The sequence below is a fragment of the Labrus bergylta genome, chromosome 8 (genome assembly GCF_963930695.1).
Source record: "Labrus bergylta chromosome 8, fLabBer1.1, whole genome shotgun sequence".
Taxonomy (NCBI): Eukaryota; Metazoa; Chordata; class Actinopteri; order Labriformes; family Labridae; genus Labrus; species Labrus bergylta.
Genome location: NC_089202.1, coordinates 1,389,436 through 1,403,600, shown reverse-complemented (window position 1 = coordinate 1,403,600; position 14,165 = coordinate 1,389,436). Strand labels below are relative to the sequence as shown.

At 40.2% G+C, this 14,165-nt stretch overlaps 1 protein-coding gene across 6 annotated transcripts in view; it reads left to right on the top strand.

The window, feature by feature from the left end:
- The window catches only part of rims2a (regulating synaptic membrane exocytosis 2a), a 144,460-nt gene that overhangs the window by 67,096 nt on the left and 63,199 nt on the right, over positions 1 to 14,165 (top strand). For all 6 annotated transcript variants that reach the window (XM_065957666.1, XM_065957667.1, XM_065957668.1 and 3 more), the window contains 2 exons: positions 3,869 to 4,818; positions 13,552 to 13,763. In XM_065957666.1, coding sequence (XP_065813738.1) covers positions 3,869 to 4,818; positions 13,552 to 13,763 — 1,162 coding nt within the window. The remainder of the gene's footprint in view (positions 1 to 3,868; positions 4,819 to 13,551; positions 13,764 to 14,165) is intronic.

The following is a 14,165-nucleotide window of genomic DNA, read 5'->3' as shown; positions in this document are numbered from 1 at the left end:
TTTAATGTGATTAGAGACATTTGGTTTGATATAAAGCAGAAAGGAAAGGTCACTTGTGTGAGCTAGCTCCATCACAGAGACTTTCTTTGTTAAGGATGTTTTCACTAAAGTCTGCATCCATTAGTCTTGTTTTTGTTGTGTTCATGTCTCCACCACTTCTTGCAAGGATTTTTTTTATACCCCATTAGCAGGAAATCACTCATCAATCAAGTTTGTTGCTCATACAGTCTTTTTTTTTTCAGATATGCTTTTTAAGAAGTAATGTTGCAGGTGGTGGTGTCCTCTCAGAAATTAAGAAGGCAGCACTAATTTTTTCATTTTTTCTATGGAATAAAACATGAATTCTACCTGACATTTACAAATGCACATCCAAATACTTAGCCAGCTTTTGGGTGAAGCTGCTTTTTTGCGTGTTTTTTGTTTGAAATGCAGTAAATTATCAAAAATCCTTCAATGTCTTGCTTCCTAAAGAAGAAGAACAGTAGATTTCAAATTAAAGGCAGCACTTGATTCTTACCAACACATCTTGCAGGTACAGCTCAACACTGGCATACTGATTTGAGATTGTAAGCTGAAAGCTGCATAACAAAAGATTTGAATTATCAACCTCAATATAAGTTCAGCAGCATACCTTCATATTACAGGGAATCATCTATATTATACTATAATATACTGAACCAATTGTAGTCAAACGTCAATTCTATTTTTGTCTGTTTGGTTGGACTGCTGATGATAATCATTATCTACATAATTTCAAGCAAATAACTTTGACCAGGTACTGAAAATGTACTTCATTACCCTATGCTAGTGGTAGTATAACAATTGTTTATATTGACCTAATTCATTTGGTTTACCATACTATTGATTTACATGGCTGACATGTTTCTGTGTAAGTCAAGACAATGTTTTATGTGTAAATAGTAACAAGAACTTCTTCAATGCGTCTCTCTCCATTGCAGCCAGAATCAATTAGCAATTAATATGCAAAGCTGTTTGGAAACAGGAATAGGCTCAACCTACCCATAAGGCTTAACTTGCCCCATTATCCCCTTAGCTAAGAGCCAACTTCTCGACTGTTTCCTTTCTTTCTTGCTCACCTCTTCCCTCCTGCATGTTCTGTAGTTAGGTGTTTACAAGTTGCTAGCTGTTGTTTGCAACCTGCACTAGCGATGGTTGGCTTAATAGGGCTTGGTTAGGTTAACTTGTCTGGAAATCACCTGCTCGTGAACTCTTGTTCTGCGTCTGCACATATGCCAGCCAGCCGAACGGACATAACGAGCATCTAAGATTAGACAGTGATGTCACTGTGGTACAGAAATTGGGAAAATGTAGCTTGTTTGGATGCTCCCGCACTGCTTGATCAATAAAACAGATAAGCTACAGAATCTTTTTGTGGTGCCGTTACTGCCCAATACTGTAGTTTCCAAATTAAATATATTTGTCAAATACTATTTAAAGCAGAATTATAGATCTTGCTTTTCTGAGCAACCAAAGAAAACATATTTAAAGACTGATGTACCACTAGTAAAAATGTAAAAAGAAAATAACTTAAATTGTAATTTCTAATCCAGCAAGCATGAAGCAACAAAAGCATTTAGTTGGTGGCCTTTGTAACTTGCCAATGAATGCTAAGCCCAATAATAAGCCTTTTTTAAACTTTGTTTTTGTCTCCACCCACTCCTGAGGCAAACCTCTGTAGTTGCTGAATGCTTTACTAGTTTCAGAAGCTGGCTGCTCACTTTGACTGTGGTTGGGTTAATGGCAGTTTTTTCTGAAAATGATTGTTAGCTATACTGCTGCCTTTGAAAGTGTATACAATCGAAAACAGTTAACAGAACAATGAGCTAACCATCTCAAAAGTGCTATGGTGCTTATTAACAGTGTTAATAAACTATTCAATAGGCAATTCATGTTTTAACTCTTGAAATTAGTCATCTGTTGTTTTTGTAATTTTTCTTTAACTTGGCCATTCATTGAACCACAATTTACTTTTTCTGATCTCACATAAATAACACTTTACTGTATGTACAAGTTGCTGGACTAAACAATTTGAATCAAACCATGATAAAACTTCTGATAGTCAATATTTTAATCATACAGTAGTTTGTTGAACAATACTCTGTGCCAAGGCATCATTCTTTCTATGTTTGCACAACAGTTACACAGTGTATACTGCAATATATATATTAAGACTAACCCATATGGTCTTTGATGCAGTAGGAAGGGAACAAACCTTCTCAGTGGTTTGTGAATCAGCCAATCACGTGAGGAGTCCTTACCTTGGCCGGTGAGCAAGGTTGGCAGCAGTGATTTATGGAGCCCTTTATAATTGTAAGTTGTCATGTAAAAAATAAAGGGATGCTTTGCAGAGCTTTTTTTTTTTTTAATGATTTATTTTTTGGGCTTTTTTGTGCCTTTAATTCAGAGGGAGGACAGTGGACAGAGTTGGAAACCAGGGAGAGAGAGCGGGGAATGACATGCGGAAAGGGGCCACGGGTGGAAGTGAACCTGGGCCTACCGCTCGAGACGAGAGTCTAAACACATGGGACGTGCGCCCTGCCACTGCGCCACCAGCGCGCCCTGCAGAGCTTTTTACTTAGCAAAATGTGTTTATTATTTTGGTGGAAAAGTGGGTGAAATGTAGGAGAAAATGGCTTATGAATAATTAATACTCATACAAAAGAGTAAAGGCATTAAAGCACAGTTAGCCTCTCCAGGCTTTTCACTCACTTCCTGGCTGGCTGCTCTCTGACAGTCCAACAAAGACAAAATAACTGATAGCTTATTTTAGATATGTGGGGTTCCTTACTTTAAGTATACTTGAAAATATCTATCTTTGTCAGTAGTTGTTCTTGTAATTTCTCAATTAATTATCCTTCCCTTAGCAACAAAGTCGTTTTTTATTTTTTACATTAGACCAGGACACAAGTTTGAAACAAAAGGTCTGATGGTAGGCCTTTGTGTACACCTGTGTCTTATGTTTCTTTTTCTTTGTGCTTTGAGTTGACATTTTCACCAAACAGAAACGGTGGTGAAGTAAAAGACAGAAACCGATCCACTGAGGCTCATCAATTCAGAAAGAACTGAGACATATTTTTACAGCCTTTCATGTTCACTGTACTGTGAACAAAACTGAATCATTTATTAGTGCTCTACTCTATGTACACTGCCTCATTCCCATTGCACACACATTCACGCATGCACACGCACTCACACACATTTTATTTTAATTTAGTTTTTGCATTTATTTAAGAGAAAATAGCTTGCAAACTTGGGTTGCTACCTGCCATGTTTTTCAGCATACAGAGTCTATTGCAATGAGAAGAGGGAGTGCTGCTGCATCTTTCTGCTTAGTCCCATCTCTCTCTGTCTCTGTCTTTATCTTTTCTCACCCTCCCTTTATGTGTGTGTGTGTGTGTGTGTGTGTGTGTGTGTGTGTGTGTGTGTGTGTGTGTGTGTGTGTGTGTGTGTGTGTGTGTGTGTGTGTGTGTGTGTGTGTGTGTGTGCGTGTGTGTGTGTGCGCGTGTGTGCGCGTGTGTGTGCGCGTGTCTGTGCGCGCGTGTGTGTGTGCGCGCGTGTGTGTGAGACACAGACATAGAGTTTTGACAGGGATTGAGTCCTGAGCAGAGCAGGGCTTCAGCCTCAGTGGAGTTGCGTAGTGATTAGTAATGAAGCATTGAGAGGTGTTTGTTTGCCAGACTGAATACACACAATTTACCTGAGATTTGGCAACACACATTGTGATTATCAACATGGACATGAAATGCTCTTTTTTTTCAAATCAAAAGTTGAGACCAAAACCACATATATTTACAGAACCAATGCTCACCGATATTTCTTCCATTTTGTCCCCCTCTTTGATCTACAGGAAACGAAGCCCATCTGCATCCAGGGATCCAAACCAAAAATACGACCAAAGGGAGGGGGGCGACCATTCACAGTATGCCCCGACGGACGGCAGTATGCCCAGATCACCGTCTGATTATGGGGATGGGGACCCCCGGCGGGCTCCGCGGGGCCCACACATGTACCCAGATGTGGATGCGTCACGAATGGGCTACAGGGACCGGCGTGGTCCTGGACGCTGGCACTCCCAGGAATACCCGCTGGACCAGGAGCTAGATGGACCACCTAGTGAGTATGACCTCCAGCGGCAGCGGCAGGAGGAATTCCAGACTCGCTATCGCAGTGACCCCAACCTTGCACGCTATCCCATTAAGCCGCAGCCCTACGAGGAGCAGATGAGGATGCACGCTGAGGTTGGACGCCTGCGACATGAACGCCGTCATAGTGATGTCTCCCTGGCCTATACAGAACAGGATGAACCAAGCCCCATCCGGCTGTCTCGACAGCATCTCACTGAGCGCAGGCCGCCTATGGTGGGACAGCGCTCCTACTCTGTTGACCGCTCCTCATCTGGGCCCATGGGTCCTGGCCTTGGAGGCCATCGAACCTCTAATCACAGCCCCCCCACGCCTCACCGTAGCCCTGTACTGGGTGACAGATCAGGGGACCTGCAGAGAGGGGACCTGGGTGTAGGTGGAGATCCAATGAGGAGGCAGCAACACCACTTGGACCCTAGTTCAGCTGTTCGCAAGACAAAGAGGGAAAAGATGGAGAGCATGTTGAGGAATGATTCCCTCAGCTCGGACCAGTCAGAGTCGGTGCGCCCACCACCCCCCAAGCCCCACAAAACCAAAAAGGGAGGAAAGATGCGCCAGGTGTCACTGAGCAGCTCGGAGGAGGAGCTGGCCACCACGCCTGAGTATACCAGCTGTGAGGACGTAGAGATAGAGAGTGAGTCAGTCAGTGAGAAAGGTAAGGGCCACACTCACCCCCAACATGTAGTCTACTCTTTATTTGCTGTGTAAAATGCAATTAAAAAGTCATCTTTATCTAGTACTGACAGAATGTTGTTGTTAGGCAATACAGATCACTTTTAATCCGTAAATGATGACCTAACTGTTGTTGCTGTTTAATGTGGATATTAATTCTTGCTGTTGTTGACTCAGATTAACATTGAGATGACCCAGTCTACAGCCCCTCTCTATGTGCTCTGTATGTCTTCATGTTTTATGTGTAAAGATGGGTGTATGGCTCATTATTTTCTGGAAACAAAACTATCTTTTAAAAATGTTATTATATTCCTGAATTTCTAACATTTCTAAAATCAATAGTACCAACATCTGGTATACTTTTATAATTCAGGTGCCTTTGTTTTGGATGTAAGTTAAATAGTCTTTAGTTCTTTTGAGTCACTAAGGTGCAACCTCAGCAACTCATTTGCATTTCTTTTTATGCTTTTTTTTTTTTTTTTGTTTTTGACTTTTAGTGCGTCCTAACATGACAACAGTTAATTATTTTGGCAGAAAAACACTGCTTTTCATGAGAATGGTAACATAGGTATGAGGCACTGTCCTTTTCTTTTATATTATCCCAACACTTTCTAAAAAAAAGCAGAAAAATTAAAACAATGAGCCTTACATATGTGCAAAGCACCATTGCGTTTTATGTGTTCTCTTTAACTCTTCTCAAACAGCTTTCATGAATTTGAGGAGGAGTTCGGCTCACACATGAGCCTGCCAGATGTGTTTCAATGTGGATGGATGTTTATGTGTGTGGCTGTGATTTGTAATGAATGTAAAGCTACTACTCTTGGAGCCGTCTCCTTTTGCTGCAAAGTCATGGCGTAATTTTCAGTTCCTCAAAACGCTGTTTTAATATGATCAGTCTGCACTTATGTTGAGTGTTAGACAGAACAAGGAAGAGGGCTAGGTTTGTTGTTTTAGTGAAACAAAGTGAGCTAAGACCTTACTTAAGGTGAGTTCACACTTACATTGCATTTTATTAAATGGTTAAAAGTAGTTTAACTGAAACAAACTGTATCTCCTCTGTTAGCTTTGGAGACTCCCAGGCACAGTGACCAACAACAATGGTTGGGTTAGGAAGAAAAATCTGATCTAGTTTGGGAAAATGACAGAAGAAGTCATGTTATATCTGCTAGTGGTATACTGAAGTGTATTATTTTATGTGTTCATAATATTGGAACCACTCAATAACACAGGGGTTCCCAAACTTTTCAGCTTGTGACACCCCAAATAACGGTGCTACTAATTGGGGACACCCTTTGTCCCTGGGGATGGTTAAAAACATTTAATGTTGCACACAGCCGGCCACACTATTGCCAAAACATTGTTGTAAGAAATGCAAGAAATAGAACACTCGTAATCTCTTGAACTACGTTTTTGTATATTTTTCCCCAATCATGGATAAGATATGCTATTTTAGATTGTTGTGGTTTTGGAAGGAATCTCGCGGCCCCCCTTTCAATGTCTCACGACCTCTCAGGGGGTCCCGATCCCCACTTTGGGAACCACAGCAGTAACATACTGTACATGAGGGGTGCAAATGATTGACAACACTTTTAAATATGATGCCGTACAATGAGAAATATGATAATATAAATATGAAGAATCATTACCTTTCTAACCATGTCAACAAAAAAAATAAATGTAAGCTGTATAAAAGTAGAATTTATGGTTGAGCTGTTGTATTGAATTGCACCGTATAACACAGGTGGTCATTAGGATATGTCTGAATCTAGAGTCTAATGTAGCCTATAATCTTTACAGGCAACCAACACTTTCTATTAGAATAAATTTTTCTATCTGATCTGAACCACAGAATCACAAAGTACCTATGACAACTACAGGATTTTTTAAAGCAAGCTACCTTTGAAAAAAAGACACTGTAATCAAATAGTGGGGAATGCCCCACCTGCTTGGAATAACATGCATACTTTCCAAGTCTATAAACACAGTCTGAGTGACTAATGCCATTATGCATTTAATCAACATCATAAGCAATTGTTTAGCCCGTTAGCATCTTGACTGCCCCACCTGGTTGACATTTGATGTAATTACAAATTGATTTTGTGGTCAAACCTGTAATTACGGAGACCTTTACCTTATACATTTTTAAAAGTACTAAATACAAAGAAGGCATAATAAGCACAGGCAAGTTGAAAGAGTGACTGCATGAAATGTCACTCTAATATAATCAAGTTGCTGTTGACAATTGAAGGAAGTAGATTGGAGGATAGTAGAGAAGAGTGTAGTTTTCTAATGTCAGTAGCAGTTCACCAAAGTACCTGCCACGTCCTGAAAATGTTTAAACTAGAGGAGAGGGAAAGAATCAACTTGGTTTGTTATGTAACTGTTCTCCTCACTAAAGGGAGCAGCACAGCACCGGTGCTACATTATTGATGTGGGAGTTTCCAGGTTTACAGGAAGCCATGGTACAAAAATAGGGAGAAAAGCAGGTTGTTGTGAGTGTCAGAGTTTTTCTGTTTCTGTCTGCTTCTGTCTGCCTCCTCCATGGGTTAACCTACTTATACTTAACCTATACTTAACCATGGGTGTAGGAAAGAGAGGAAAAACAAAGAAAGTAATTCAACTTTTGACCTGAATAAGTAGGCTTTTCCACTAACCTAAGAACATCCCTGGACAGCTGATTATGTTGAGCTATCTTGGGTTCTTTACTTGGGTATAATTGGCAGTTTCATAATTTTATGACATAATTAAGTCTGCTGTGATATGGTGCATGTCAGGAGGCTGATAAATGGTTCAGATTCAATTCAACTAAAGCACTATTTGAAACTAGAGTGTCCTTGTTTGCTCTGTTTCAGAGTATACTTCATTATGCAACATACAGCAGGGATAAGATCAATAAAAAACAATACTTTATTAGAAATACCATGATGTTGAAAAATACGTAGAAAGTTCCAGATTTTATAGATATTTAAGATGCTTACAAAAAAGAGACTAATCCAAATTCAATTATTTTTTCAGTATAAAAAATAAGGATTCATCCTGCATATGCTGTAACATGCGCAACATGTTTGTGCAGTCGTCTTGACTGGGCAGAGAGTTGTGTGTTTAACAGCAGGCTAAGTAAGGAGGGTGTTTGTTATGCTTTAAAATCTCTGATACCCAAGGGGTCTGGTGAGGATTGAGGAGGTTTTGATGGGCTGAGAAGGAGGGGATAACAAAGGGAGGAAGAGACTGGAATATAGAGTATGTGCCAGCTATAATGGGTCTTGCTTGTGCCTGCGAATGCTGAAGACTGATTTATCACGATGGTCTTCTCCCTGTGTTTTTCTCTATATTGATTCCCCTGACATACAGTCACATGATAGTGCCGAACAGACAGAAAAAGGGACGCTGGCTGACTAACTTCAACACAGGGGTGGAAATGGTGTAGTGACAGGACAACTTAAGTTACATCCACATTAATCCTTTTTGGGATACAATTCTGGCACTTCAATAAGTCTGTTAGGTTTGTTGTCTATGTTCTTGAGCTGGAGCTGAGAAAAAACATTTTTATTAACTTCACTTTTCACTTGATGGCTAATCATTTTGTCTTCGATTTGAAAGAAAGTATTTTTTTTGGGGCATTTGTTCTTTGATTTACCTCTACTGAGGGTTTCACGTGACACAGTACCACCTTGTCTAAACATACACAGTACTGTTTCACCCCTGCCTCTCTTCTGCTCTGGCCCCTTGAATTGTAGTAAAAACAGCATCAATAATTAATGATCCAATTAATAGTTTACACTGGTTTTTATTGAGCTGTCAAAGTGATGGAGAGCCTGCTGGTAGTGAACTCAGCCACTGAATGCGCCCTACCTTTGCCCTGAATCAGCACTTTGTGGGCTTCAGAGCCAGGGTGAAACGGCAGGGTTGGGGGCAGACTGCTGATGCTCACAATTTATTGCCATGATGAGATTCCTTCTCCCTGAAAAAACACACAGTGCCTCGCTGGGGATCAGTGCCCAATTGTGGCATGCTGCTGGTTGTAAAGCTTTGGGGAAAGTGAGGGGGGATGCTGTGAGCATCTCCATAATTTGGCCCACTGTTTTTTTTTTTTTTGACAGACATTAAGGATGTGTGTTTGTGTGTTTGTGTGTGTGTGTGTGTGTGTGTGTGTGTGTGTGTGTGTGTGTGTGTGTGTGTGTGTGTGTGTGTGTGTGTGTGTGTGTGTGTGTGTGTGTGTGTGTGTGTGTGTGGGTGGGTGGGTGGGTGTGGGTGGGTGAGGGGGTTGTCTGAGGGTAGCACATAAAATGGAATGTAAAACAGGTGGCGATGAAACTGCCATTGCTAACCTTGTGATAACAAGAACTACAAGTATTTTTTGTATAGTTGCTCATATTAGTCAAGAATAGACAAATACAATTCTCACTGTCTTAATGTAAGGTAAGTTGATATATTGGTCCTCTATGAGGCCATAAATGCAAGCCTTAAGCTATTTGGACTATTTAGGCCACATTAGGCAAGTGACTTGTAATACAAGAGTGTCTACCATGCTGAGCTGGCTCTAGTGGTTATGCTGCCGAAAGAATAGCAGCCGGCAGGCAAAGTGGGTAATCACTGTTGACAGCTGTGGGTTAGAGGGTCACAGAGGACAAAGCCCGTCTGGGGACATCCATAATGTTTATATTACAGAGCAAACTGTGTACATTAAATAGTTTTAACATTTACATCATTGTATAGTGCTTTTTTAGTCTTCTGACTACTCAAAGCGCATTTTACACCGCATGTCACATTCACCCATTCACACCACATTCACACGCTGATGGTCGAGTCTCATATTTGTAAAAATGCAACTTACATCCTGAACGTGATTAATAAATCACATGGACAACTCCAAAAACAAAATCAGGTTTTCTGTGACTGACACAGGCCTGTAACACTCCTCTCCAGACATTTGATTAAGGCTAAATGAAATGATGGATGGCCTAGCTGCTTGTTTACCTGTGTACTACACTCTGCCCCTGCACACCTTTTGGCCCCACGTTTTTTCTTTCACACCTTTATGACACTGGAATGATTAAGCTTAGATTGGGCTACTAGTTCAGTGTTTATAAGCAGGAGCCTGGGTGCTTAGCTTTGATATTGAACTGCTTAATCTTCCTTTTATCAGTGAAGATACCAGTAGATATTGAAAATTACGAGTTAATTTAAGTAATAAAGTAATAAACAAAACTAAATAGCATGATGTCTCCACTGTGGAACTAACTTACTCAAATTATGAGCTATGCTTGTATTTCCCTTGAAACAATGTTGAGTATGTTTAAACATTACTAAACCTTATGTAGTGAAATGTTCACTATATAAAAGGAAAAACAAAACTACTGTTTTCTCTTCCACTTTCAGTATAAGTTCACAATATTTTCATCGAAATTATATTCACTCAAAATGCATTTTTCTGGCAATTAAAAGAATTAAAATGAACTCATAATAATTACCAATATTAAGTAAACACTTATTTTTATATTGTAGAACATGTATCAGGAATTATGTAGATGTTGCCTCCTATGAGTGCTGATCAATTATTTCATTATTATTATTTATTCATAATCATGCAGTTTGCTTCTCTGTTCTGTGCAAGAATGTAAAGGGAGGATATGGTTAGCTTTGCTTGAAGAAGGGGCAGTGAAGTGTGAAGTGTGGTGCTGCTTCTGAAACTTCTAAACTCACGCCCCTTAAACAAAAGGATTTAGTAATTAAACCTTGTGAATTGCTGGTTTGATTGAAATGACTCCTCAATTTAAGACAACAAGCAAACACATAGTTTTGACAGCAAAGCAAGCTGCATTAAGCCTGTGAGCCTGAGCTCAGGACAAACAAACCCCACACCACAGGCTTGTGTATCTTACATGGCAGTAGTGTTGCAAAAGTCTGATGACTGCTGGCATTTGTATTTTAGCGCTTAGGCACGCATTTGTGGATGAATGTAGGTGAATTGGTGTCACAACTTGTGGATCTATATAAGCATTTGTCGACTTATTTCCCATTTGTAGATCTATTTACACATTTATGGATCTATTGACGCAATGTCAAATAGTATTGCAACAATACTAGCTCCACTGTCCACAACTTAAAAGTGTGGTTATTATTAACAGTTGCAGCATTCTTCTTCGATATACCTAAAATCCCTTTCTCTTTACCCATTTAAGCTCCAGCTCCTATCATTTCCACTTAAACATTCAGAAGCAGTCTCCTTTTGTTTTTTCCATCAGAGTTCCCTAATTTCCCTGAGATTGAATCCTCAGCCAGATAATGCCTGAATGTGGCCTGTCCTGTATAGATCCATTAGCTTCTATAGCTCTTTGCAGGGCAAGCAAAGTGTGGGAAAAGTGATGCTTAAGGCTATGGGGTTGCACAAGCACAGTATTTTTAAGTGACCTTACCTGTGCCTGTGGTCCTGACTATCACTACAGCAACTAACATTCATGCAAGCACACACATTTATTAACAACCACATATAGCAGTGCAGGACCTGGTCAGCAAAAAGTATTTCTATTTATTATAATGTTTAACGCACTCTCAGGACTAAAGGACTAAAATGTCAAGACAAAGACATGGTCAATCCTGAGCAGTCAGACAGCATCTCTAAAAAATAAAACAATTTCTCTATCATTGAACAGCTTCACCTTTCGGTCCTTTTTAACTACATTATTCTTGCCAGTGGAAAATTTAAGCACTGCCTTTAGATTCAAGTTCATTCATCTAATTAACTAGGACTTTTAATCCTCTTAATCCAATTGAAAGTATTCCTCATCTCTTTCTTCTGTGCATCCACTTGGGAAACCATAACAATTCTTGTAGAATGACAAAGTTAGTTTTGCATATGCTTTCCAGCTGATTAAGTTTTCACTGTGAGTTTATCATTATTCTTACTTTAATGGAGACATCATATCAGCATTAAATGATAGGCCTCACTGCAACTAAACCTTCAGCTTGGTTATTTCTATAAGAAAATAAAAATCTCCCAGAAATCTCCATCCTTACTTTCGCAGCCTCTCTTAAAGCTGTGTGTCTACTACTATAGAGAGGTAATCAGAGCCTCATCTTTAAAAGCTCTCCATGGTGCACTTGAGATTGAGGTCAGTTAAGGTTGTGTGGCACAGCAGACTGAGTCCCCTGTTAAACACATTCAAGATCTGTTTGCTGTTCCTTACAGATGCAGCTACTCACTTTCCCAGAACAAATTGTGACTGTCACTTGTTTTGCACTAACATATTGGGTCCTTTAATGATTGTTGCCCAGAAAATGAAGTTGGAAAATAGGAGGAAGACATTCAAGTTGAAAGATTAATGAAAATAGTTTAATAGTTCCCAGAATTTCAAATCGTCCTATCACAAATTCTGTTGACACCTTATCCACTGTCCTCATCCCCAGTCACAGTCCATTCAATGTAAAGAGAAAGACATTTAAGAATGGTGGACACTACCTGTCACATTCACCCTTTCACATTCAATTCATATAGTTATACAAAGTGCCAAGTTGCCCATTAGTACATTTCTCACATCCACATACTGTGGCCTCAGGAGCTTGTTGCTGTGCAGTGTCTTGCTCTGCAAGGACACTTTAACATGTGGCATACAGTGGTCAGTGATAGAAGATGACCCACACTTCCGAGGGGTGGCTGTGGATCAGTTGGTAGAGTTGTCGTGTGTCAACCATAAGGTTGAGGGTTCGATCCCTGGAAAGTTGAGCAACATATCTGATGTGGCCTTGGGCAAGACACTTAACCCCAGATTGCTGCCATTAGTGTGTGAATGGGTGGGTGTGACATGCGGTGTAAAGCACTCTGAGTAGTCAGAAGACTAGAAAAGTGCTATACAAGTTCAAGTCCATTTACCTCTACTCTACACCGAAATATAAAATATAAAAGGTCTTTCCTTCAGAATTTAATTATTGGCTATAACAAAGCAATACAGCTTTTCACACAAGTTCAGATTTGGTGTCGGTCACAATTGTACATTTTGTGCTAAGGGCAATACAAGTTTAAAAAATACAATTTTGAACTTAACACATAGGTTTGCATGTTGTTGGTATTTTTACCCAAAAAAAGATGCATTTTTAGATTTATTGTACTGCAGGAAAAAGGCAGCGAACATGTAGTCTCCAAAATATCCAATCCTATAGAATTTCAAGAATAAAATGCTGTTTTTATTGTTAAAGTGGTGATTATTGTGAATATATTATTTACGTCCTTTATGTGTTATTACCTTTCTCAACAGGATTCTTTCAGTTACAAAGGATCATTCTGAGCAGTATGTGAGAGTGCGCTGTGTGTGCATAGCTGAGATTTTGGATGTTTGTTTAGTGCTGTATGTATGTATTCAGTATGTATGCTCCTGTCTGTTGTAAATTGTGGTGTCCTCACTGGTCCCTCTTGCTGTCCTCTCTCGTCAATGTGCGCCCTTTCCCCCCACCTTACAGGAGATTTGGATGGCCATTGGTGGGACCATGCGTCTTGGCATAGCAGCGAGGCCTCCCCAATGTCTTTGGTGAGACATGTGGAGCCCTGCCTTGACCCCCTCCCTCCTGCCCCTGACCCCCATCTCTCTTTCCTTCTCTATGTCTCTCTCCTCCCCCATCCCCCCTCCCAGAGTCTTTTGTCATTTCATGTTTCCTTCGTTTTATTTACACCTTTGCATGTTGTTTTTCTGTTTTTCTTTCTGTTTTTATCCCACACCTGTAGGGGACAGTCAAAGGGGAAAAAGAAAAACTATTGAGCAAGCATTTATGTCCGAGCCGACACACACCTTATCTGAGAGGCAAAAGAAAATGGTGCGCTTTGGGGGCCACTCATTTGAAGAGGACTTGGCATGGTGTGAACCGCAGGTTAAAGACTCGGGAGTTGATACGTGCAGTAGCACTACCCTAAACGAGGAGCATAGCCATAGTGAGAAGGTACTGAGACAATCTAGCCTGCATTTTGTTATTATTTATGACCTACCCATCCAGCCTTTGTTTGCTCTTTGTCACTAAGTGTAAATAGGTGAGATGTTTGTTTTTTGGATTTTATTTGACGTTGTATAATGGATTTTCCTTGCGATTTCGTTCCTTTTTGTTTTTCGGTTATGGCTTCACCTAGCTTGGTGTTGCCTAAAAAGTCTCTTGGGGACACCCTCTTTGCTTGCTACCTGTACTTGCTGTTTTGCTCCCCAAACAGAAACCACACATCTAATAGTAATTGTTAAAGAAGAGCATTGATACACAACCTCTCTGTTTGTCATGGCACACAGGAATGTGGGTCTCTCCTAGTTGCATGCTCGTTCTCCTCCGTATGTTGTGTTCTTGCTCTGCAGCGGT